Source organism: Phalangium opilio, unplaced genomic scaffold (assembly GCF_054372755.1).
Source record: "Phalangium opilio isolate 3A_F unplaced genomic scaffold, DU_Popi_V2 ptg000019l_1, whole genome shotgun sequence".
Lineage (NCBI taxonomy): Eukaryota > Metazoa > Arthropoda > Arachnida > Opiliones > Phalangiidae > Phalangium > Phalangium opilio.
In genome coordinates, this window is record NW_028324152.1 from 6,401,993 (window position 1) to 6,428,305 (window position 26,313).

The 26,313-nt window shown below is 45.2% G+C and overlaps 1 protein-coding gene and 1 non-coding gene across 2 annotated transcripts; both read left to right on the plus strand.

Moving 5' to 3' along the window:
- Positions 1-5: 5 nt before the first annotated feature.
- LOC149701003 (uncharacterized) lies at positions 6-18,932 on the plus strand. Its single transcript, XM_089867274.1, has 3 exons — positions 6-2,831; positions 4,100-4,363; positions 18,792-18,932. The coding sequence occupies exons 1-3, from the start codon at positions 6-8 to the stop codon at positions 18,930-18,932; spliced, it is 3,231 nt and encodes a 1,076-aa protein (XP_089723400.1).
- On the plus strand, positions 12,495-12,567 carry TRNAN-GUU (transfer RNA asparagine (anticodon GUU)). Its single transcript has one exon. It is a non-coding gene; the product is annotated as a tRNA-Asn (tRNA).
- Positions 18,933-26,313: the final 7,381 nt, after the last annotated feature.

A 26,313-nucleotide genomic window follows, 5' to 3' on the forward strand; every position in this document is an offset into this window, starting at 1 on the left:
CGTCTATGCGTGTTGGAATAGAAGAGAAGAAAGTATCCGACACGTTAAAGTCATTTTGGGAACTAGAATCCCTCGGGATAGATGCAAAGAAAGACGAAAACCCCCATAGTGAAGACTTTATGACTTTATTTGAACAAACTACTACATTCATAGACAATAGATACCAAGTTAAATTACCATTCATAACAGAAAAAACCGTCCTTCCTAATAACAAAAGTGTAGCCTACAAACGCATGAAAAGCCTAGTGCGAAGATTTAATAGAGACCCAGTTTACTTTCAAGATTACAAGGATATAATGAATGAACAGTTAAAAAATGAGATCTTAGAAAGGGTAGAAACAATTGAATCAATTCCTGGAACATACTATATGCCACACCAAGGGGTAACTAGGGTATCTAGTACAACTCGCTTGCGTGTCGTATGTGATGCATCATCACACATAGAAGGGGTACCGTCTTTAAACGACTGTTTGTCTGCGGGACCCAACCTGAACCCAGACCTTCTACTCCTATTACTAAGATTCAGAAATCATAAGATCGCGATAACCGCAGATATCGAAAAAGCATTCCTTCAAGTGAGAATAGACCCAGAAGATCGGGACTCGTTAAGAATGTTATGGATCTCAGAGTTAGACTCAAATGAATTCCAAGAATTACGCATGACCAGAGTCCCATTTGGGGTGACGTCATCTCCCTTCCTCCTAGCCGCGACCATCAAATGTCACCTTAAAAAATATGACAGCGGAAGAAAGGAAATTATAGTTCTAGGAAGAGATCTATACGTAGATGACTTGTGTAGTGGCGACAGTGATCCTAAGGCTGCCCTCGACCTTTCACTAAATATCAATAGCGTCATGAAAGAAGCCGGAATGACATTGAGAAAATGGAACACTAACTCAAAAGAACTAAAACGCATGTGGGGTCATAAAGGCTTATCAAGCGAAGGTGTCACGTTTGAAGGGGAGGCGGGGGAGAAAGATTTCAAGATCCTTGGGCTACTCTGGAAGCCAGAAGAAGATTACTTCACCTTTAATCTACAAAATTTGATTCAGTTTCTCGAAGGAATAAAGAACAACAAACGCTTCATATTAAGCGCGGTAGGCCAAATTTTTGACCCTATCGGTGTACTAAGCCCATATACCCTCAGGGCGAAACTTTTATTTCAATCCTTGTGGGAACAAGGCTTCGAATGGGATCAAGAACTTCCCCAAGAAATAAGCGAGCAGTTCAGACAATGGTGTAAAGAGCTTCCCGAATTGCGACACATTAAACTTCCCCGTCACTATTTCAATGAAACGGACAATGTTGAAACCAGTGAAATACATTGTTTCTGTGATAGTAGCATAAAGGCATATGCCTGCGTTATTTACATACGCTATACATCGAAAGATCATGAAATACATACATCATTTGTAACCGCCAAGGCTAGAGTGGCTCCTTTAAAACGACTAACCTTGCCAAGATTAGAACTAATGGCTTGTTTGCTTGGTTGTCGTTTGGTAAAGAACATAGAGACCGTATTTCAAACCGACGCATTAAAGGTGCGAATGTGGACCGATTCGATGATAGCGTTGCACTGGCTAAAGGGTTCAGCAAAATCATGGAAGCCCTTCGTTTCAAACCGAGTAGCTGAAATACAGCAAGCATCCGACCCCTTAGATTGGATGCATTGCCCAGGGGAAAATAACCCTGCAGACTTGCCTACACGAGGCTTATCAGCCACAGCCCTAAAAGAAAACGAACTCTGGTGGCACGAACCCCCCTGGCTGAGACAGGAGGAAGAAAACTGGCCCGAACAAAGCACCGTAGCCCTTAGGGCAAAAGACAACATTGAAGTAGAAAGGAGGAAAACTGTACTAAGCGTGAGCGTGAATTGTAAAGAAAGACTTTGCATTCAAAATCTCATCGACTTGAATAAATATAGCAAATTAGACACGGTTCTAAGGGTTACGGCTTGGATGTACCGATTTGTTGCTAATTGCAAGAAGAGAGATACAAGGCAAGGCGCCCTAACAGCATCTGAATTACTAAACGCGGAACAAAAATGGATAAAATCAGAACAAATAGAAGACTTTCAAGACGAAATAACGTCACTCAAAAATAAAACCAACATAAAAAGAACTTCAAACATATTAACTTTAAAACCCTTTCTTAACACTGAAGATATTCTATGCGTTGGTGGAAGGTTAGAAAAATCAAGCTTAACCTTTGAGGAGAAGCATCCAGCTATCCTAAACAAAAAGAAACGCTTGACAGAACTTGTAGTTTGGCGAAGCCACGAAGACGTTTTTCACAGCGGCGTGACTGCAACATTCACTCAATTACGATCTCGTTATTGGGTTCCCGCTGGTCGACAATTAGTGAAATCCTTATTGAAAAAATGCCACCTATGTAAAAAACTTAGCTGCAAAGCAGGCGAACTTTCCACCGCACCTTTGCCAAGGGAAAGAATTGACCAAGTTCCACCCTTCCAAGTAGTTGGCATCGATTTTGCAGGACCTTTATACATAAAAACTAATCAAACGTCCGAAAAGGCATACATCTGCTTAATTACGTGCGCGGTAACACGAGCCATTGACCTAGAGCTTGTAGGCTCTTTGACAACGGAGGACTTTCTGTTAGCCTTAAGAAGAATGATAGGCAGGCGTGGTTTACCAAGTGATATTTACACCGACAACGCAAAAACATTCACAAAAGCGAATGCGGACCTTAAAACCATATGGAACAATCTAGATACACCTGAACTGAAAGATTTTTTTGGCAAAAGGGGTATCACATGGAGATTCATAGCGGATAGAGCTGCCTGGTGGGGTGGTTTTTGGGAGCGAATGGTGAGGACAACGAAAAGTCTCTTAAACAAGACGGCCCAAGGGCTCGTAATAGTAGCCATATCGTACGAGTGAATAGCCCCTCTATACCCTACCCTAACGAGTGGATAACCCCTCTGTACCTTACCCTAATGAGTGAATAGCGCTATCTTTTTCAATGCTTAAATGATTTTCCGTGCATAAAATCAGAGTGAATAGCCCCTCGATTCCCTACTCTAAACAGTGATTAAATTATAACCGTATAAATTTACTTATGCTGTAATTCTAATATTCCGGCGAATCGAAGAACAGATAGTTTTTAGTGATAATCCCCTCGATGAGTTTACAACATAGACTTATGCCGATGCACACTTATCGCATCTTATAAATTTCTAACAAGGACTTATGCCCAGAAACTTTTGAAAGAGAAAGTTTAGTTATAGTGATTACGCATTTTAGTGATTATCCCCTCGAATTACCTTTAGCAATGCTAAAATGATCAGACGCATAACGCCCATTTAACACTATGTTAGCTCTATCTAAACCCACATTTGAATTAACCGCCAAAACGTTCCAGTCAAACATAACATAGATGACAATAGCTACCGAACGAGAACGAAACACATAAGGAGCGAGGTAGGAAACGGGGAAGATCGTTATCTATTTAATTAGCACATACATAAAAAAAAATATATAAAAACCCCAAACATACAAATTCATAAGTATCCGACCCCACAGATAAAAATTCAAAAGTTTCCGACCCCACAGATTAAGAGGTACCCCACACCACATCACCCCGACATTTTAGAGATAAGAATAAATAATAAAAAACTCTAGGTTTCTATCAAGTCTCTATGGTTGAGCGGGTAGAATGTTCGTCTACTACGCCAGCGGCCCGGGTTCGAATCCCGGTTCTGACCTGAAAAAATTTTAATTAAAATTAAATCTCTAACCGAGCCCAGTAACCCCTATGGGTGGGTTGTGGTAATATAAAGTTCCTTTTAAGCTAAAATCTGACGATAACGAAGCGACAACCCCGGCCACTACTACTACTACTACTACTACGGCTCGGGTCAAACTAAGAGCCTATCGTATACTACGATATGGCTAAAAAGGCCCTTGGCCATTCATCCTGCAACTTTCAAGAACTACAAACAATATTAGTAGAAGTTGAAGCGGTGATAAATTCGCGCCCCATCACTTTTGACAATACAAGCGTTGACGAGCCTTCCCCCCTTACCCCCTCGCATCTGCTTATAGGAAGGAGACTCACGAGCTTACCTCCACAAAAGGTAAAACCAACCGATTTCACGACTAGCTCCCAAAGGGAAACAGCCAAGAGGCTACGATATAGACTGGCCTTAATGGACCATCTCAGTAAGAGGTGGAAAAACGAATATTTACTAGATTTGCGATCTGCCCATCACAGCAAACTCGCAAAAAACGAAACTGTAATGAAGGTCGGGGACGTTGTTCTAATACACGACGACAAATTACAAAAACAAATGTGGAAAATGGGTGTTGTAAATGAAACTCAAATTGGCCGCGATGGCAAGGTACGGGCTTGCATAGTGCGAACCGCGAACGGAAATCTTTTACGGAGGCCAGTCCAATTACTCTACCCCTTAGAAATCTCTGATAATTAAATAAAAGCATTAAACTTGAAAACATTTAAAATTACATATTAAATAAAAACATTAAACATTGAAAACATTTAAGATTAATTAAGCAAATGTAAAATTAAGATTCATTGAAGACATTTAACAAATTAAGATTAAACCTAACTAAACACGGTAAAACGTGAGAAAATTATGCACAAGAAAACAAAAAACAATATAAGAAATACTACGTATTTCGCGGGGGAGTGTTAAATCCCTCGGATAGTTTTCTCTTTTTATAAAAAGTTGTTTAGCACTTTAAACCCAAAAGGGGACCTAATGACACAAAATGTGCATACTGTTAAAATTCGCCGTACAGGCTCAGTTATATCTTAAACACAATAAAAACGAGAAATCTCCCTTTTCGCACACATGTGTCGATTTTAAGTTTCCGTTTACTATTCAATACAAAAGAGAGTAAAAGCTCCTATTTCCACATCTGTATCTTTTTTAACGATAAGAAAATAATAAAATCTTCACGCTTGCCTGTAACCTATTAACTTAAAAGGTAGAGAAGCTACCCTAAAATCTGTATGTTGAACCCTGTAAAAAGTAGGGGAAACCAATTTTAAAAACTGTACAACCTTATGGTCTATAATGCCCAAAAAGAAGCACTCTTCTCCGAACTTTGCCAGAGAGCAGATCAGAAAAAGACTAGCTAAAAATTTGTAGTAAATAAAGATATTTTAAACTTGCAATACTTGTAAAATTAATTCGTAGCCTTAAGTATAACTACTAGGTCGGCGACTATAGCGACGCACGATTGGAAATACTACTGAAAGTATCCTTTTTGAAAGCCTTTCTAAAAGTCTTTAGGAAGGCAATGGTAGTCTCCAAATGAGACATGGTTGGTCTCCAAAAGAGACAGTCTCCAAATGAGACATGGTTGGTCTCCAAAAGAGACAGTCTCCAAATGAGACATGGTTGGTCTCCAAATGAGACATGGTTGGTCTCCAAAAGAGACAGTCTCCAAATGAGACATGGTAGGTCTCCAAAAGAGACAAGGGTAGGTCTCCATAAGAGACAAGGGTCTCCGAATGAGACAATTGGGAAGGTCTACTAAATAGACATAGGGTGGGCTTCTAAAAGAAGCCAAATAAAATAACATAAAATAAATTCCGTAACTAAAAATCATACAACTGCCGCATTTGCTGGACCGATCAGGACTCATTAACAAAAAATCCACGATAGGTGGATCGAGCCCACCCGGGAGCGGTGTTGTGAGGTCTCAGATGTGACGTAAAAAGTCAAAGTTTTTCCACAATACCTGACGAACATTTAATTTTTGGGCTTCCGTGGCGCAATGGTTAGCGCGTTCAGCTGTTAACCGAAAGGTTGGTGGTTCGAGCCCATCCGGGAGCGGTGTTGTGAGGTCTCAAATGTAATGTAAAATGCCAAAGTTTTTCCACAATACCTGACGATCATTTAATTTTTGGGCTTCCGTGGCGCAATGGTTAGCGCGTTCGGCTGTTAACTGAAAGGTCTGTGGTTCAAGCCCATCCGGGAGCGGTGTTGTGAGGTCTCAGATGTGACGTAAAAAGTTTTTCCACAATACCTGACGACCATTTAATCTTGGGCTTCCGTGTCGCAATGGTTAGCGCGTTCGGCTGTTAACCGAAAGGTTGGTGGTTCGAGCCAACCCGGGAGCGGTGTTGTGGGATCTCAAATGTAATGTAAAATGCCAAAGTTTTTCCACAATACCTGACGACCATTTAATTTTTGGGCTTCCGTGGCGCAATGGTTAGCGCGTTCGGCTGTTAACTGAAAGGTTGGTGGTTCGAGCCCATCCGGGAGCGGTGTTGTGGGGTCTCAGATGTGACGTAAAAAGTCAAAGTTTTTCCACAATACCTGACGAACATTTAATTTTTGGGCTTCCGTGGCGCAATGGTTTGCGCGTTCGGCTGTTAACCGAAAGGTTGGTGGTCCGAGCCACCCGGGAGCGGTGTTGTGAGATCTCACATGTAACGTAAAAATCGTAAGTTTTTCCACAATACCTGACGAACATTTAATCTTTGGGCTTCCGTTTCGCAATGGTTAGCGCCGTCGGCTGTTAACCAAAAGGTTTGTAGTTCGAGCCCATCCGGGAGCGGTGTTGTGAGGTCTTAGATGTGACGTAAAAAGTCAAAGTTTTTCCACAATACCTGACGACCTTTTAATTTTTGGGCTTCCGTTGCGCAATGGTTAGCGCCGTCGGCTGTTAACCAAAAGGTTTGTGGTTCGAGCCCACCCGGGAGCGGTGTTGTGGGATCTCAAATGTAACGTAAAAAGCCAAAGTTTTTCCACAATACCTGACGAACATTTAATTTTTGGGCTTCCTTGGCGCAATGGTTAGCGCGTTCAGCTGTTAACCGAAAGGTTGGTGGTTCGAGCCCACCCGGGAGAGGTGTTGTGCGGTCTAAGATGTAGCGTAAAATGTCAAAACTTTTCCACAATACGTGACAACCATTTAATTTCTGAGCTTCCGTGGCTCAATGGTTAGCGCGTTCGGCTGTTAACCAATAGGTTTGTGGTTCGAGCCCACCAGGGAGCGGTGTTGTGGGATCTCAAATGTAACGTAAAAAGCCAAAGTTTTTCCACAATACCTGACGACCATTTAATCTTGGGCTTCCGTGGCGCAATGGTTAGCGCGTTCGGCTGTTAACCGAAAGGTTGGTGGTTCAAGCCCACCCGGGAGCGGTGTTGTGAAGTCTCAAATGTAACGTAAAAAGCCAAAGTTTTTCCACAATACCTGACGACCATTTGATTTTTGGGCTTCCGTGGCGCAATGGTTAGCGCGTTCGGCTGTTAACCGAGAGGCTGGTGGTTCGAGCCTACCCGGAAGTGGTGTTGTGGGGTCTCAGAAGTGGCGAAAAAAGTCAAAACTTTTCCACATAACGTGACAACCATTTAATTTTTGAGCTTCCGTGGCTCAATGGTTAGCGCGTTCGGCTGTTAACGAATAGGTTTGTGTTTCGAGCCCACCCGGGAGCGGTGTTGTGGGATCTCAAATGTAACGTAAAAAGCCAAAGTTTTTCCACAATACCTGACGAATATTTAATTTTTGGGCTTCCGTGGCGCAATGGTTAGCGCGTTCAGCTGTTAACCGAAAGGTTGGTGGTTCGATTCCATCCGGGAGCGGTGTTGTGAGGTCTCAGATGTGACGTAAAAAGTCAAAGTTTTTCCACAATACCTGACGACCATTTAGTTTCTGGGCTTTTAATTTTCGGTTAGCGCGTTCGGCTGTTAACCAAAAGGTTGGTGGATCGAGCCCACCCGGGAGCGGTGTTGTGAGATCTCTAATGTAACGTAAAAATCCAAAGTTTTTCCACAATACCTGACGAACATTTAATCTTTGGGTTTCCGTGGCGCAATGGTTAGCGCGTTCGGCTGTTAACCGAAAGGTTGGTGGTTCGAGCCCACCCGGGAGAGGTGTTGTGCGGTCTCAGATGTAGCGTAAAATGTCAAAACTTTTCCACAATACGTGACAACCATTTAATTTCTGAGCTTCCGTGGCTCAATGGTTAGCGCTTTCGGCTGTTAACCAATAGGTTTGTGGTTCGAGCCAACCCGGGAGCGGTGTTGTGGGATCTCAAATGTAACGCAAAAAGCCAAAGTTTTTCCACAATACCTGACGAACATTTAATTTTTGGGCTTCCTTGGCGCAATGGTTAGCGCGTTCAGCTGTTAACCGAAAGGTTGGTGGTTCGAGCCCACCCGGGAGAGGTGTTGTGCGGTCTCAGATGTAGCGTAAAATGTCAAAACTTTTCCACAATACGTGACAACCATTTAATTTCTGAGCTTCCGTGGCTCAATGGTTAGCGCGTTCGGCTGTTAACCAATAGGTTTGTGGTTCGAGCCCACCCGGGAGCGGTGTTGTGGGATCTCAAATGTAACGTAAAAAGCCAAAGTTTTTCCACAATACCTGACGACCATTTAATCTTGGGCTTCCGTGGCGCAATGGTTAGCGCGTTCGGCTGTTAACCGAAAGGTTGCTGGTTCGAGCCCACCCGGGAGCGGTGTTGTGAAGTCTCAAATGTAACGTAAAAAGCCAAAGTTTTTCCACAATACCTGACGACCATTTGATTTTTGGGCTTCCGTGGCGCAATGGTTAGCGCGTTCGGCTGTTAACCGAGAGGCTGGTGGTTTGAGCCTACCCGGAAGTGGTGTTGCGGGGTCTCAGAAGTAGCGTAAAAAGTCAAAACTTTTCCACATAACGTGACAACCATTTAATTTCTGAGCTTCCGTGGCTCAATGGTTAGCGCGTTCGGCTGTTAACGAATAGGTTTGTGTTTCGAGCCCACCCGGGAGCGGTGTTGTGGGATCTCAAATGTAACGTAAAAAGCCAAAGTTTTTCCACAATACCTGACGAACATTTAATTATTGGGCTTCCTTGGCGCAATGGCTAGCGCGTTCAGCTGTTAACCGAAAGGTTGGTGGTTCGAGCCCATCCGGGAGCGGTGTTGTGAGGTCTCAGATGTGACGTAAAAAGTCAAAGTTTTTCCGCAATACTTGACGACCATTTAATTTTTGGGCTTTTAATTTTCGGTTAGCGCGTTCGGCTGTTAACCAAAACGTTGGTGGATCGAGCCCACCCGGGAGCGGCGTTGTGAGATCTCAAATGTAACGTAAAAATCCAAAGTTTTTCCACAATACCTGACGAACATTTAATCTTTGGGCTTCCGTTGCGCAATGGTTAGCGCCGTCGGCTTTTAACCGAAAGGTTGGTGGTTCGAGCCCATCCGGGAGCGGTGTTTTGAGGTCTTAGATGTAACGTAAAATTCAGAGTTTTTTAAAAATAACTGACGAACATTTAATTTTTGGGCTTCCGTGGCGCAATGGTTTGCGCGTTCGGCTGTTAACCAATAGGTTTGTGGTTCAAGCCCACCCGGGAGCGGTGTTGTGGGATCTCAAATGTAACGTAAAAATCGTAAGTTTTTCCACAATACCTGACGAACATTTAATCTTTGGGCTTCCGTTTCGCAATGGTTAGCGCCGTCGGCTGTTAACCAAAAGGTTTGTGGTTCGAGCCCATCCGGGAGCGGTGTTGTGAGGTCTTAGATGTGACGTAAAAAGTCAAAGTTTTTCCACAATACCTGACGACCTTTTAATTTTTGGGCTTCCGTTGCGCAATGGTTAGCGCCGTCGGCTGTTAACCAAAAGGTTTGTGGTTCGAGCCCACCCGGGAGCGTTGTTGTGGGATCTCAAATGTAACGTAAAAAGCCAAAGTTTTTCCACAATACCTGACGAACATTTAATTTTTGGGCTTCCTTGGCGCAATGGTTAGCGCGTTCAGCTGTTAACCGAAAGGTTGGTGGTTCGAGCCCACCCGGGAGAGGTGTTGTGCGGTCTCAGATGTAGCGTAAAATGTCAAAACTTTTCCACAATACGTGACAACCATTTAATTTCTGAGCTTCCGTGGCTCAATGGTTAGCGCGTTCGGCTGTTAACCAATAGGTTTGTGGTTCGAGCCCACCCGGGAGCGGTGTTGTGGGATCTCAAATGTAACGTAAAAAGCCAAAGTTTTTCCACAATACCTGACGAATATTTAATTTTTGGGCTTCCGTGGCGCAATGGTTTGCGCGTTCAGCTGTTAACCGAAAGGTTGGTGGTTCGAGCCCACCCGGGAGCGGTGTTGTGAAGTCTCAAATGTAACGTAAAAAGCCAAAGTTTTTCCACCATACCTGACGACCATTTGATTTTTGGGCTTCCGTGGCGCAATGGTTAGCGCGTTCGGCTGTTAACCGAGAGGCTGGTGGTTCGAGCCTACCCGGAAGTGGTGTTGTGGGGTCTCAGAAGTAGCGTAAAAAGTCAAAACTTTTCCACATAACGTGACAACCATTTAATTTCTGAGCTTCCGTGGCGCAATGGTTAGCGCGTTCGGCTGTTAACCGAAAGGTTGGTGGTTCGAGCCCATCCGGGAGCGGTGTTGTGAGGTCTCAGATGTAGCGTAAACAGTCAAAACTTTTCCATAATACGTGACAACAATTTAATTTCTGAGCTTCCGTGGCTCAATGGTTAGCGCGTTCGGCTGTTAACCAATAGGGTGGTGGTTCGAGCCAACCCGGGAGCGGTGTTGTGGGATCTCAAATGTAATGTAAAATGCCAAAGTTTTTCCACAATACCTGACGACCATTTAATTTTTGGGCTTCCGTTGCGCAATGGTTAGCGCCGTCGGCTGTTAACCGAGAGGATGGTGGTTCGAGCCCACCCGGAAGTGGTGTTGTGGGGTCTTAGATGTAACGTAAAATTCAGAGTTTTTTAAAAATAACTGACGAACATTTAATTTTTGGGCTTCCGTGGCGCAATGGTTAGCGCGTTCAGCTGTTATTCAAAAGGTTTGTGGTTCGAGCCCATCCGGGAGCGGTGTTGCAAGGTCTCAGATGTGACGTAAAAAGTCGATGTTTTTCCACAATACCTGACGACCATTTCATTTCTGAGCTTCCTTGGCGCAATGGTTAGCGCGTTCGGCTGTTAACCGAAAGGTTGGTGGTTCGAGCCCATCCGGGAGCGGTGTTGTGAGGTCTCAGATGTAGCGTAAACAGTCAAAACTTTTCCACAATACGTGACAACCATTTAATTTCTGAGCTTCCGTGGCTCAATGGTTAGCGCGTTCGGCTGTTAACCAATAGGGTGGTGGTTCGAGCCAACCCGGGAGCGGTGTTGTGGGATCTCAAATGTAATGTAAAATGCCAAAGTTTTTCCACAATACCTGACGACCATTTAATTTTTGGGCTTCCGTGGCGCAATGGTTAGCGCGTTCGGCTGTTAACTGAAAGGTTAGTGGTTCGAGCCCATCCGGGAGCGGTGTTGTGAGGTCTCAGATGTGACGTAAAAAGTCACAGTTTTTCCACAATACCTGACGACCATTTAATCTTGGGCTTCCGTGTCGCAATGGTTAGCGCGTTCGGCTGTTAACCGAAAGGTTGGTGGTTCGAGCCAACCCGGGAGCGGTGTTGTGGGATCTCAAATGTAATGTAAAATGCCAAAGTTTTTCCACAATACCTGACGAACATTTAATTTTTGGGCTTCCGTGGCGCAATGGTTTGCGCGTTCGGCTGTTAACCGAAAGGTTGGTGGTCCGAGCCCACCCGGGAGCGGTTGTGAGATCTCACATGTAACGTAAAAATCGTAAGTTTTTCCACAATACCTGACGAACATTTAATCTTTGGGCTTCCGTTTCGCAATGGTTAGCGCCGTCGGCTGTTAACCAAAAGTTTTGTGGTTCGAGCCCATCCGGGAGCGGTGTTGTGAGGTCTTAGATGTGACGTAAAAAGTCAAAGTTTTTCCACAATACCTGACGACCTTTTAATTTTTGGGCTTCCGTTGCGCAATGGTTAGCGCCGTCGGCTGTAAACCAAAAGGTTTGTGGTTCGAGCCCACCCGGGAGCGGTGTTGTGGGATCTCAAATGTAACGTAAAAAGCCAAAGTTTTTCCACAATACCTGACGAACATTTAATTTTTGGGCTTCCTTGGCGCAATGGTTAGCGCGTTCAGCTGTTAACCGAAAGGTTGGTGGTTCGAGCCCAACCGGGAGAGGTGTTGTGCGGTCTCAGATGTAGCGTAAAATGTCAAAACTTTTCCACAATACGTGACAACCATTTAATTTCTGAGCTTCCGTGGCTCAATGGTTAGCGCGTTCGGCTGTTAACCAATAGGTTTGTGGTTTGAGCCAACCCGGGAGCGGTGTTGTGGGATCTCAAATGTAACGTAAAAAGCCAAAGTTTTTCCACAATACCTGACGAACATTTAATTTTTGGGCTTCCTTGGCGCAATGGTTAGCGCGTTCAGCTGTTAACCGAAAGGTTGGTGGTTCGAGCCCACCCGGGAGAGGTGTTGTGCGGTCTCAGATGTAGCGTAAAATGTCAAAACTTTTCCACAATACGTGACAACCATTTAATTTCTGAGCTTCCGTGGCTCAATGGTTAGCGCGTTCGGCTGTTAACCAATAGGTTTGTGGTTCGAGCCCACCCGGGAGCGGTGTTGTGGGATCTCAAGTGTAACGTAAAAAGCCAAAGTTTTTCCACAATACCTGACGACCATTTAATCTTGGGCTTCCGTGGCGCAATGGTTAGCGCGTTCGGCTGTTAACCGAAAGGTTGGTGGTTCGAGCCCACCCGGGAGCGGTGTTGTGAAGTCTCAAATGTAACGTAAAAAGCCAAAGTTTTTCCACAATACCTGACGACCATTTGATTTTTGGGCTTCCGTGGCGCAATGGTTAGCGCGTTCGGCTGTTAACCGAGAGGCTGGTGGTTCGAGCCTACCCGGAAGTGGTGTTGCGGGGTCTCAGAAGTAGCGTAAAAAGTCAAAACTTTTCCACATAACGTGACAACCATTTAATTTCTGAGCTTCCGTGGCTCAATGGTTAGCGCGTTCGGCTGTTAACGAATAGGTTTGTGTTTCGAGCCCACCCGGGAGCGGTGTTGTGGGATCTCAAATGTAACGTAAAAAGCCAAAGTTTTTCCACAATACCTGACGAACATTTAATTTTTGGGCTTCCTTGGCGCAATGGTTAGCGCGTTCAGCTGTTAACCGAAAGGTTGGTGGTTCGAACCCATCCGGGAGCGGTGTTGTGAGGTCTCAGATGTGACGTAAAAAGTCAAAGTTTTTCCACAATACTTGACGACCATTTAATTTTTGGGCTTTTAATTTTCGGTTAGCGCGTTCGGCTGTTAACCAAAACGTTGGTGGATCGAGCCCACCCGGGAGCGGTGTTGTGAGATCTCAAATGTAACGTAAAAATCCAAAGTTTTTCCACAATACCTGACGAACATTTAATCTTTGGGCTTCCGTTGCGCAATGGTTAGCGCCGTCGGCTTTTAACCGAAAGGTTGGTGGTTCGAGCCCATCCGGGAGCGGTGTTTTGAGGTCTTAGATGTAACGTAAAATTCAGAGTTTTTTAAAAATAACTGACGAACATTTAATTTTTGGGCTTCCATGGCGCAATGGTTAGCGCGTTCAGCTGTTATTCAAAAGGTTTGTGGTTCGAGCCCATCCGGGAGCGGTGTTGCAAGGTCTCAGATGTGACGTAAAAAGTCGATGTTTTTCCACAATACCTGACGACCATTTCATTTCTGAGCTTCCTTGGCTCCATGGTTAGCGCGTTCGGATGTTAACCAAAAGGTTTGTGGTTCGAGCCCATCCGGGAGCGGTGTTGTGAGGTCTCAGATGTGACGTAAAATGCCAAAGTTTTTCCACAATACCTGACGACCATTTAATTTTTGGGCTTCCGTGGCGCAATGGTTAGCGCGTTCGGCTGTTAACTGAAAGGTTGGTGGTTCGAGCCCATCCGGGAGCGGTGTTGTGAGGTCTCAGATGTAACGTAAAATTCAGAGTTTTCCAATATATCTGACGAACATTTAATTTTTGAGCTTCCGTGGCGCAATGGTTAGCGCGTTCAGCTGTTATTCAAAAGGTTGGTGGTTCGAGCCCATCCGGGAGCGGTGTTGAAAGGTCTCAGATGTGACGTAAAAAGTCAAAACTTTTCCGTATAACGTGACAACCATTTAATTTCTGAGCTTCCGTTGCGCAATGGTTAGCGCCGTCGGCTGTTAACCAAAAGGTTTGTGGTTCGAGCCCACCCGGGAGCGGTGTTGTGGGATCTCAAATGTAACGTAAAAAGCCAAAGTTTTTCCACAATACCTGACGAACATTTAATTTTTGGGCTTCCTTGGCGCAATGGTTAGCGCGTTCAGCTGTTAACCGAAAGGTTGGTGGTTCGAGCCCACCCGGGAGAGGTGTTGTGCGGTCTCAGATGTAGCGTAAAATGTCAAAACTTTTCCACAATACGTGACAACCATTTAATTTCTGAGCTTCCGTGGCTCAATGGTTAGCGCTTTCGGCTGTTAACCAATAGGTTTGTGGTTCGAGCCAACCCGGGAGCGGTGTTGTGGGATCTCAAATGTAACGTAAAAAGCCAAAGTTTTTCCACAATACCTGACGAACATTTAATTTTTGGGCTTCCTTGGCGCAATGGTTAGCGCGTTCAGCTGTTAACCGAAAGGTTGGTGGTTCGAGCCCACCCGGGAGAGGTGTTGTGCGGTCTCAGATGTAGCGTAAAATGTCAAAACTTTTCCACAATACGTGACAACCATTTAATTTCTGAGCTTCCGTGGCTCAATGGTTAGCGCGTTCGGCTGTTAACCAATAGGTTTGTGGTTCGAGCCCACCCGGAAGCGGTGTTGTGGGATCTCAAATGTAACGTAAAAAGCCAAAGTTTTTCCACAATACGTGACGACCATTTAATCTTGGGCTTCCGTGGCGCAATGGTTAGCGCGTTCAGCTGTTAACCGAAAGGTTGGTGGTTCGAGCCCATCCGGGAGCGGTGTTGTGAGGTCTCAGATGTGACGTAAAAAGTCAAAGTTTTTCCACAATACTTGACGACCATTTAATTTTTGGGCTTTTAATTTTCGGTTAGCGCGTTCGGCTGTTAACCAAAACGTTGGTGGATCGAGCCCACCCGGGAGCGGTGTTGTGAGATCTCAAATGTAACGTAAAAATCCAAAGTTTTTCCACAATACCTGACGAACATTTAATCTTTGGGCTTCCGTTGCGCAATGGTTAGCGCCGTCGGCTTTTAACCGAAAGGTTGGTGGTTCGAGCCCATCCGGGAGCGGTGTTTTGAGGTCTTAGATGTAACGTAAAATTCAGAGTTTTTTAAAAATAAATGACGAACATTTAATTTTTGGGCTTCCATGGCGCAATGGTTAGCGCGTTCAGCTGTTATTCAAAAGGTTTGTGGTTCGAGCCCATCCGGGAGCGGTGTTGCAAGGTCTCAGATGTGACGTAAAAAGTCGATGTTTTTCCACAATACCAGACGACCATTTCATTTCTGAGCTTCCTTGGCTCCATGGTTAGCGCGTTCGGATGTTAACCAAAAGGTTTGTGGTTCGAGCCCATCCGGGAGCGGTGTTGTGAGGTCTCAGATGTGACGTAAAAAGTCAAAGTTTTTCCACAATACCTGACGACCATTTAATCTTGGGCTTCCGTGTCGCAATGTTTGGCGCGTTCGGCTGTTAACCGAAAGGTTGGTGGTTCGAGCCAACCCGGGAGCGGTGTTGTGGGATCTCAAATGTAATGTAAAATGCCAAAGTTTTTCCACAATACCTGACGACCATTTAATTTTTGGGCTTCCGTGGCGCAATGGTTAGCGCGTTCAGCTGTTAACCGAAAGGTTGGTGGTTCGAGCCCATCCGGGAACGGTGTTTTGAGGTCTTAGATGTAACGTAAAATTCAGAGTTTTTCCACAATACCTGACGACCATTTAATTTTTGGGCTTCCGTGGCGCAATGGTTAGCGCGTTCGGCTGTTAACCGAAAGGTTGGTGGTTCGAGCCCATCCGTGAGCGGTGTTGTGAGGTCTCAGATGTAACGTAAAAATCGTAAGTTTTTCCACAATACCTGACGAACATTTAATCTTTGGGCTTCCGTTGCGCAATGGTTAGCGCCGTCGGCTGTTAACTGAAAGGTTGGTGGTTCGAGCCCATCCGGGAGCGGTGTTTTGTGGTCTTAGATGTAACGTAAAATTCAGAGTTTTTTAAAAATAACTGACGAACATTTAATTTTTGGGCTTCCGTGGCGCAATGGTTAGCGCGTTCAGCTGTTATTCAAAAGGTTTGTGGTTCAAGCCCATCCGGGAGCGGTGTTGCAAGGTCTCAGATGTGACGTAAAAAGTCGATGTTTTTCCACAATACCTGACGACCATTTCATTTCTGAGCTTCCTTGGCTCCATGGTTAGCGCGTTCGGATGTTAACCAAAAGGTTTGTGGTTCGAGCCCATCCGGGAGCGGTGTTGTGAGGTCTCAGATGTGACGTAAAAAGTCAAAGTTTTTCCACAATACCTGACGACCATTTAATCTTGGGCTTCCGTGTCGCAATGTTTGGCGCGTTCGGCTGTTAACCGAAAGGTTGGTGGTTCGAGCCAACCCGGGAGCGGTGTTGTGGGATCTCAAATGTAATGTAAAATGCCAAAGTTTTTCCACAATACCTGACGACCATTTAATTTTTGGGCTTCCGTGGCGCAATGGTTAGCGCGTTCAGCTGTTAACCGAAAGGTTGGTGGTTCGAGCCCATCCGGGAACGGTGTTTTGAGGTCTTAGATGTAACGTAAAATTCAGAGTTTTTCCACAATACCTGACGACCATTTAATTTTTGGGCTTCCGTGGCGCAATGGTTAGCGCGTTCAGCTGTTATTCAAAAGGTTTGTGGTTTGAGCCCATCCGGGAGCGGTGTTGCAAGGTCTCAGATGTGACGTAAAAAGTCGATGTTTTTCCACAATACCTGACGACCATTTCATTTCTGAGCTTCCTTGGCTCCATGGTTAGCGCGTTCGGATGTTAACCAAAAGGTTTGTGGTTCGAGCCCATCCGGGAGCGGTGTTGTGAGGTCTCAGATTTGACGTAAAAAGTCAAAGTTTTTCCACAATACCTGACGACCATTTAATCTTGGGCTTCCGTGTCGCAATGTTTGGCGCGTTCGGCTGTTAACCGAAAGGTTGGTGGTTCGAGCCAACCCGGGAGCGGTGTTGTGGGATCTCAAATGTAATGTAAAATGCCAAAGTTTTTCCACAATACCTGACGACCATTTAATTTTTGGGCTTCCGTGGCGCAATGGTTAGCGCGTTTGGCTGTTAACGGAAAGGTTGGTGGTTCGAGCCCATCCGGGAGCGGTGTTGTGAGGTCTCAGATGTAACGTAAAATTCAGAGTTTTTCCAATATATCTGACGAACATTTAATTTTTGAGCTTCCGTGGCGCAATGGTTAGCGCGTTCAGCTGTTATTCAAAAGGTTGGTGGTTCGAGCCCATCCAGAGCGGTGTTGAAAGGTCTCAGATGTGACGTAAAAAGTCAAAACTTTTCCGTATAACGTGACAACCATTTAATTTCTGAGCTTCCGTGGCTCAATGGTTAGCGCGTTCGGCTGTTAACCAATAGGTTTGTGTTTCGATCCCACCCGGGAGCGGTGTTATGGGATCTCAAATGTAACGTAAAAAGCCAAAGTTTTTCCACAATACCTGACGAACATATAATTTTTGGGCTTCCGTGGCGCAATGTTTAGCGCGTTCAGCTGTTAACCGAAAGGTTGGTGGTTCGAGCCCATCCGGGAGCGGTGTTGTGAGGTCTCAGATGTAGCGTAAACAGTCAAAACTTTTCCACAATACGTGACAACCATTTAATTTCTGAGCTTCCGTGGCTCAATGGTTAGCGCGTTCGGCTGTTAACCAATAGGTTGGTGGTTCGAGCCAACCCGGGAGCGGTGTTGTGGGATCTCAAATGTAATGTAAAATGCCAAAGTTTTTCCACAATACCTGACGATGTAACGTGGAAATAATTAGTTAACTTAGTTAATTAAATTTCCGGTTACTTTAATTTAAAGTTTGTATGGCCGTCCCGGGTTTTACCTATCCTTTCACTATTGGGGGATGGTTCTTAAGTTAGTAATCGTTAGGTGTCTAGGGGTATGATTTGGATAAATAAATAGAACAGCTCTCAGTATATAACAGTAGTTGCAAGTTTAATGACGAGATTGAAAACAAATGTTTTAGGGGTACTATGACCCTTTTGAAAATAAATCAAAATAAAATAAAAAGAAATACGGTCAACGATACTGTGTTGTGGAAGCGACGATACGGTCAGTCCGCGGTTAGTAGTTCGTCGAGATGTGGCGACGGGCTTAACGTTACGTCCATCGTCGTGGCGTCGTAGCGTTTTACGAGATGTGGCGACGGGCTTTACGTTCGCCCTTTGTCGTGGCGTTTGGCGAGGTACGGTGGCTATTCTGTCGAAGTATGGCGACGGGCTTGCGTTACGTCCTTCGTTGTAACGGCGTAGCGGGTTGCGAGATGTGGCGACGGACTTTAGACGAGATCTTATTTTCGCGCACCCGCGAACGATTATTAATTCTCCGGTTAGAAGTATTGGGTACTCGCGAACGGTTAAATGGCGTCGCGAAGTTAAGTCCTTTTCGGGCCCACGAGAATGAATTATTTTAGTTTCCTGCGCGTTCAGTCTTTTGCGTTAGACTGCCTATACTTTCGGGCACTCGCGAACGGTTAATTTAGCGTCGCGAAGTTAAGTCCTTTTGGGCCCACGAGAATGGATTATTGAAGTTTCTCGTCGCGCACCACGGTAGATCCGTGTTAAGTTATCCCGGGTAATTTTAAAGTTTTTCGGCCGGGCGAGAGAGTCTAACCCTCCAGCCTAACGGTCCGGTTGATAACTCTGATTTCTTTTGTGTGGGCCAGGCTTTTATCCCTTTTTGGTGACTTCAGGCGCACCAATAGTTTACTCGCAACGAATTCGACTTCAGCCAATCAAATGCTTAATACAACTTAAAAAAAACGTGTTGACTTAGGACAAGACACGTGCACGTGCACTAAGAGGTCAGGGCTTGGTCGAGAGATATTCTAAAGAGGGATTGAGGTCGAAAAATATTGAAGAATGGCAAGGCAGGTGCGTGACCTGGCCAGCGGGTCGTCCCCGACCTTACCATTGAAAAGCGTGAAGTGCATGCGGCCTGGTACCGAGCTCGCATACCACACGCTGGGTTTTAAAAAGTATTTTCTTTTTGGATGTTTTAGGGTATTTTTATAAGTGTTCTTGATTTGGCGGGAACTTGATTTTGGCGGGAATTATTTAAATTTGCTGATTTTGGCGGGAATTATTTAAATTATTAAAATTTGGCGTTACAACTTATTTAAATTTGCTCATTTTGGCGGGAATTATTTAAATTATTAAAATTTGGCGTTACAACTCCCCCGGACTTAACGTCGAACGTCCTCGGGCGACCAAACCCTCAACAAATAAAAAAATTACAGCTAACTAAAACTTAAACATAAGAATTTAACACTTGTAAACAAAACTGAGATTCGCGAACATGTCAAACTTACAAATATAAAAAAAAACTCTACAAGGTCATCAAGTAAACTTGAGTAATACTGGGGAATGACATGTCAAAAAAAAAAAGGTTAAGCAATGGTAATAACACTATATACATGAAAAGAAACAACAGGCCTGAATAGAATACCAAAGGGCAAACTAAATTACGTAATAAAAAATAATAAAAGAAAAATCAAAATGTCTCAACAGAAAAACAGGCATGGGTGCACCTTGCTCCTCCCTAACAAATTTAGATGTCACTGCATTAATAACGCCGTGACACAACAAAAAATTACTGTGGATCAATGACCCTTCCCGTGAGGGTATTTCTGGGACGGAGTGTCCTTCCTCCGTATGGGATTGGTACCTCGTCCGCCTCATCATTCTGACCCATATCTGGGGCAGCAGGGGACGTTTCTAAATCGTTAATCTGAAGGTGAAGATTGGTTCGCTCAACATATGGTTTTAACTGCGAGATGTGATAGGTACCGAAAAGTAGCTTCTTGGAATCGACATTCTCTAACCTATAAGTCCGAGGACTAATCTTTTTGCTTATCCTAAAGGGACCTTCATATTTGGGCGCCAGTTTTGCGGCAAAATTATCCGCAGCTTGAGAAAGCTGGTGCGTACGCTTGAGCGCCAGTTCTCCCTCCTCCATCTCAAAATCCCTATGTCTCCTATCGTAATGGGTTTTCTGGCGAAGTTGGGCTTTTTTCAGACTCTTATACCCCTCTTCCAAGGCGTTTTGTACCTTTGGAATAAGATGAAGGCCAAAGCTACGCTCAATCTCATCAGAGACATAGTGAGAGGGGTCAGCGGGGGAAACTGCGCTAGCAATAGTACGGATTTCTCTACCGAACATAAGTTCCGCGGGACTAAAACTTGTTGAATCATGAATCGCGCTCCGGATGGCCATTGCGTATTGCTGGAGGCCCATGTCCCAATCTTGGTGATTGTCGGTGACATAAGATGCTATCATCGTGCCCAAGATTTGGTTATATCGTTCTGTCAGATTCTCTTGAGCATGGTACAGGGAAGCAAAACGTTGTTTAATGCCCAGTCTCTGGCAAACCCCAGAAAATACTTTTCCTACAAATTGGCGGCCGTTGTCGCTGACTATTGCAGACGGCAAACCAAATCGGGAGAATACATCGTCAATTAAGTGACGGACTATTGGGGCGGTGGTTGCCGCGCGTAGGGGGAAAACTTCCACCCACTTAGTGAGGTAATCGGAAACTACCAATATAAATTTAAACCCTCTTTTGCTCCTTGGAAATGGCCCCTTCAAGTCAATGGATATGACATCCCATGGGTTCGCTACCTCTGAACTGTTCATTAACCCTGCGGGTAATTGACGCGGGACTTTGTGTTTTTGGCACACAGCGCAAGAGTTACAGTACTTCAGGATGTCCAAAGTCATTCCGTCCCAAACGAATTGGCTTTGGATGCGTTTGATGGTTTTCTTGGACCCCAAATGCCCGGCCGACTGAAGGTCGTGGCTTAAATGTAGAATTCGGGCTTTAAGGTCATCGGGAACCAAGATTTTGTATGGGTCAGAAGAGGTACGACCCATTTTCCCAGAATCCTTATAGAGTATGCCCTGGCGAAATTCGCATAGGGGGGCCTTACGTTCAACCCACGCACGTAATTTCGGGTCACTAGGTGATTCATTATCCATTAGATAAGCGATTAAAGGACCTAATTTGGGATCACTCGCATGGGTTTCCACCAATTCAGCGTTATCGTATAGGCGGACTGGAGAATTAGCGGGATTTGTGACAGAAATGGCTGTCACCCGGCCTAACTCGCAGGTGTCAGTTTCGGGTATACGGGACAGAGCGTCTGCTACCACGTTATCTTTCCCAGGAATGTGTTTAATTTCGAAATCAAAGGCCTGTAGGCGACTGTTCCAGCGCGAGAGCTTTCCTGTCGGGTCGGGTGCGTTTTTCAACCAACGGAGGGCGCTGTGGTCCGTATATATCTCGAAATGAGTTCCTTCTATATAGGGACGGAACTTCTCTACGGCAAAGAGAATACCAAGGCATTCTCTTTCCGTCGTGGAGTATTTTTGCTTCGCTGTACTAAGGGACCTACTAGCATATTGCACTACGTGCTTTTTCCATCAATGATTTGGGAGAGAACCCCACCTAACCCACAGTTGGAGGTATCCGCGTGAATTATAAACTTATGGTTATAATCGGGGGCTCGTAGAATAGGGGCTGTAGACAAAAGGTGCTTGAGGTGATTAAAGGCAGACTCCTGGCTCTCCGTCCAACTCCATTTAACGTCTTTATGTAAGAGGTTGTTCAAGGGCTGCGCGAGTTTCGAGAAGTCCTTAATGAAGCGCCTGTAGTAGGCAGCCATGCCCAAGAAGCGTCGTAGTTGACGTATGCTTTTAGGGGTTGGAAAGTTTTGCATGGAGTCGGTCTTGTCGGGATCCACCTTTATTCCGTCATAATTAACTATATGCCCTAAAATTCTACACTCTTGTTGGCAAAACTGCGTCTTAGACGCCTTAACGGTAAGACCCGCGTTTAAGAAGCGCTTAAAAACTTCCTCTAGTGTGGATAGATGTTCTTCAAAACTAGGCGACGCGATAATAATAACGTCAAGGTAAGCGCAAACTCCTGACCCATTTCAATTCAATAACATATTATTCACCATGCGCTGGAAGGTGGCGGGCGCGTTTGTCAACCCAAACATTAAAACTTTAGGTCGAAACAGACCTCGATGAGTGACGAACGCCGCAATGTCACGGTGGGGCTCGTGTAGCGGCACCTGGTGGTAACCACTCCGCATATCCAGCGTGGTGATAAACTTTGGTTTACGCATCGATTCCAAAATGTCATCGATACGGGGAAGGGGGTATGCATCCTTCCGTGTAACTGCATTGGTTTTGCGATAATCTATACACATGCGGTATTCGCCTGGCTCCTTTTTAGGAATCAAAATTACAGGGGCAGCCCAGGGACCGCTGGAAGGCTCAATAACATCTTGGGCCAACATATCGTCTATCAATTGGTTCATGATTTCGCGCTTAACTGGGGAGACGCGATAGGGGGCGCTAGCGATAGGTAAATTATTCCCCACATCTAGGTAATGCTCCACTCGATGGGTTCTCCCTGGCACTAAGGAAAATATAGTCTGATACTTCCAGACCAATGTTTCTAGTTGCGATTGCTTGGTGGGTTCCAAAGGTGACGTTGCTAGGGCTGACTTTATACCTTCAATATCTATGGGGTTTTGACAGGGCCTTAACGTAGAAACACTGCCTCTGAGCGTAGTGGGGGAGTAAAAAGGAATCTTTTCAATATCGGTGTCTGCAAAACTAAAATGGCCCTTCCCATAATCTATAGTCATGCCCACGTGATTTAAAATATCTCTTCCCAAGATGCAAGCATAACGAAGGTTATCTACATATGCGGCTTCAAAGTTAACTAGTTTTCTTGGTAGGCCGAATGGGACAGTCACTACTCCCTGAGTGGAAAGAAGCGTTGAATCTGGTTGCTCTAGCGCTAAGTTTTTATGACGGGTTGAATATCCTAATTGCTCTAAATGAGATTTCAAGTTACTGTGAATAAGGGTATGTGTCGATCCAGGGTCGATTAAAGCTAAGCAGCGGGTGGCGCCAATAAAAATTTCAAGAAAGTCTTGTTTCCCTAAAAGTAGAGGGTTCCCTGGTGGCGAAATTCCCGCGCTCATATTTGGGGGTGTTAGTGCGTTTGGGGCGCTTCCGTTGGAAGACGACCCCCCTGACTTTCGTCGCCCCCCTCTCCGTTTCCCGAAACTGACTTCGGTGTCACCTCGGGGCAATAAGGGCGAATGTGTCCCACCTTTTGACAGTTGCTGCATGTGAGGTTGGGGTTAAAATAAGTATTTTCCGCCCATGAGCGTGAATTAGGAGGGTGCGAAGTGGCCTGATTAAACTGACCATTGTTTCTACGAGGAAAACTATTATTTTGTGGTGGCCGGTAGGTCTGAGAATTTGGTCGACCGCTATTCCCATAAGTATTATTCTGGCGATTACTATTATTAGGAGCGTTGCTATAAGTACGAGCTGGGGGCATGTTATTAACTTTCTTATTGGCCCCTGTACTAGCGGCTTCTTCCCGTTTTTCGCTACGAACCACCTGTTCAATACCCATGGCATCATCCAGTAAATCTCTGCTATTGGTGTAGGTTTTGGTCATGAGATACTTTTTAATCTCATTTCGGAGATTACTTCTGATAGTAGCTGTCTGTTCTAACTCTGATACGGGGGTGTTTAGTTGTCTAAATAATTTTTGGATTTGCTCCACGAACTCACAAACGCTTTCTTGCGGTTTTTGGATGCGTTCCCTAATTTTGGTATGAACTCTTTCGTCATTACCGGCTCGTTCAAAGCGAGATCGCAACCCTCTCTCAAAGGCTTCCCACGTGTTAAAGGGGCGGTTATCGAGATAAAAATCAAGGGCCGGACCAAGAAGCATGGTTGGCAGCACGCGATTAAGAAAATCCGCGTCAGGGACGTTATGAGCGAGACGCATCTGCAGGGCGCGTTTCAGAAAATCCTTTGGACCGGGGTCCGTAGGGTTTCCAGAGTAGGGAGCCGTTTGAAAGGGGGTGGCGTACATAATTGGGCCGGTTGTGAAGTTGCTACCTGCGGCGTTCACCGATTGCAAACTTGGGGGCGCCATTGGGACCGTAGGGAACATTTGGGACGGTGGAGGCCCATTCACGGAAACGTTAGGGGACCAGGTGGCTATTGAACTTGGGGTGCCCATTGTGTTTGCTGGTTGAAAACCAGTTGAAGGTTGCATTAGCACTGTAGAGGGTACTACATTCGTGGGGCAGTTTAAATTGGCCGGGGTAGGCTGCAGCATAGATGGCGTTAACCCTGTAGGGGGGCCTACATTATTTGAAATTGGCGGGTTTGGTGTTTGCACCAACCCTGTAGGGGAACCTACTAGATTTGCATTTGACATAAGCGTCGTTTGTGTTAACCCTGGAGGGGTACCTACATTACTCAAATTTTGGGTCTGACTGGCTAATACTTGGAGTAACATGGTTTCTAACTGTGTTTGTTTAGCCGCTTGCTGGGTCAACTGAGCCATGATATTGGTCAGCACATCCGTAACGGAAGGAGGGGTGCTGGAGACATTGGCGGTAGCAGGGGTTAAAGACTGCTGGTTACTCGGGCCTGAGCCAGAGGCAGCCTGGTTAATTAATGGATTAGGGGTACCCACATTACTCGATAGCGGGGGTGTGTGGGCCATTACGGGTAGAGCTCGGCATTTTCGATCAATTATCCACTTTATTTTATCTTTATCCATACCCGAAAATTATCCACAGAACTTACATGTTAAATCGTATTATAATCCACAAATTTGTTTATAAATAATCGGTTATCCACCAATTTGTGGATAATTGATCGAAAATGCCGAGCTCTAATTACGGGGTGAGCATTTACCGTGCTGGTTAAACCACCATAGATAAATCACGTGGGCATGACTATAGATTATGGGAAGGGCCATTTTAGTTTTGCAGACACCGATATTGAAAAGATTCCTTTTTACTCCCCCACTACGCTCAGAGGCAGTGTTTCTACGTTAAGGCCCTGTCAAAACCCCATAGATATTGAAGGTATAAAGTCAGCCCTAGCAACGTCACCTTTGGAACCCACCAAGCAATCGCAACTAGAAACATTGGTCTGGAAGTATCAGCGCAATGGTTAGCGCCGTCGGCTGTTAACCAAAAGGTTGGTGGTTCGAGCCCACCCGGGAGAGGTGTTGTGCGGTCTCAGATGTAGCGTAAAATGTCAAAACTTTTCCACAATACGTGACAACCATTTAATTTCTGAGCTTCCGTGGCTCAATGGTTAGCGCGTTCGGCTGTTAACCAATAGGTTTGTGGTTCGAGCCCACCCGGGAGCGGTGTTGTGGGATCTCAAATGTAACGTAAAAAGCCAAAGTTTTTCCACAATACCTGACGAACATTTAATTTTTGGGCTTTTAATTTTCGGTTAGCGCGTTCGGCTGTTAACCAAAACGTTGGTGGATCGAGCCCACCCGGGAGCGGTGTTGTGAGAACGTAAAAAGTCAAAGTTTTTCCACAATACCTGACGACCATTTAATCTTGGGATTCCGTGGCGCAATGCTTAGCGCGTTCGGCTGTTAACCGAAAGGTTGGTGGTTCGAGCCCCCCCGGGAGCGGTGTTGTGAAGTCTCAAATGCAACGTAAAAAGCCAAAACTTTTCCACATAACGTGACAACCATGTAATTTCTGAGCTTCCGTGGCTCAATGGTTAGCGCGTTCGGCTGTTAGTCAATATGTTTGTGTTTCGAGCCCACCCGGGAGCGGTGTTGTGGGATCTCAAATGTAATGTAAAATGCCAAAGTTTTTCCACAATACCTGACGACCATTTAATTTTTGGGCTTCCGTAGCGCAATGGTTAGAGCGTTCGGCTGTTAACTGAAAGGTTGGTGGTTCGAGCCCATCCGGGAGCGGTGTTGTGAGGTCTCAGATGTGACGTAAAAAGTCAAAGTTTTTCCAAAATACCTGACGACCATTTAATCTTGGGCTTCCGTGGCGCAATGGTTAGCGCGTTCGGCTGTTAGCCGAAAGGTTGGTGGTTCGAGCCAACCCGGGAGCGGTGTTGTGGGATCTCAAATGTAATGTAAAATGCCAAAGTTTTTCCACAATACCTTACGACCATTTAATTTTTGGGCTTCCGTGGCGCAATGGTTAGCGCGTTCGGCTGTTAACTGAAAGGTTGGTGGTTCGAGCCCATCCGGGAGCGGTGTTGTGAGGTCTTAGATGTGACGTAAAAAGTCAAAGTTTTTCCACAGTACCTGACGACCTTTTAATTTTTGGGCTTCCGTGGCGCAATGGTTAGCGCGTTCGGCTGTTAACCAATAGGTTTGTGGTTCGAGCCCAAACGGGAGCGGTGTTGTGGGATCTCAAATGTAACGTAAAAAGTCAAAGTTTTTCCACAATACCTGACGACCATTTAATCTTGG

Coding starts and splice junctions, on each gene's coding strand:
- LOC149701003 (XM_089867274.1), top strand. CDS start 6: ATGCGTGTTGGAATAGAAGAGAAGAAAGTATCCGACACGTTAAAGTCA. Junction 2,832..4,099: donor GTGGTTTTTGGGAGCGAATG/GTGAGGACAACG, acceptor CCTCCACAAAAG/GTAAAACCAACCGATTTCAC. Junction 4,364..18,791: donor AAATTGGCCGCGATGGCAAG/GTACGGGCTTGC, acceptor GTGTTGACTTAG/GACAAGACACGTGCACGTGC.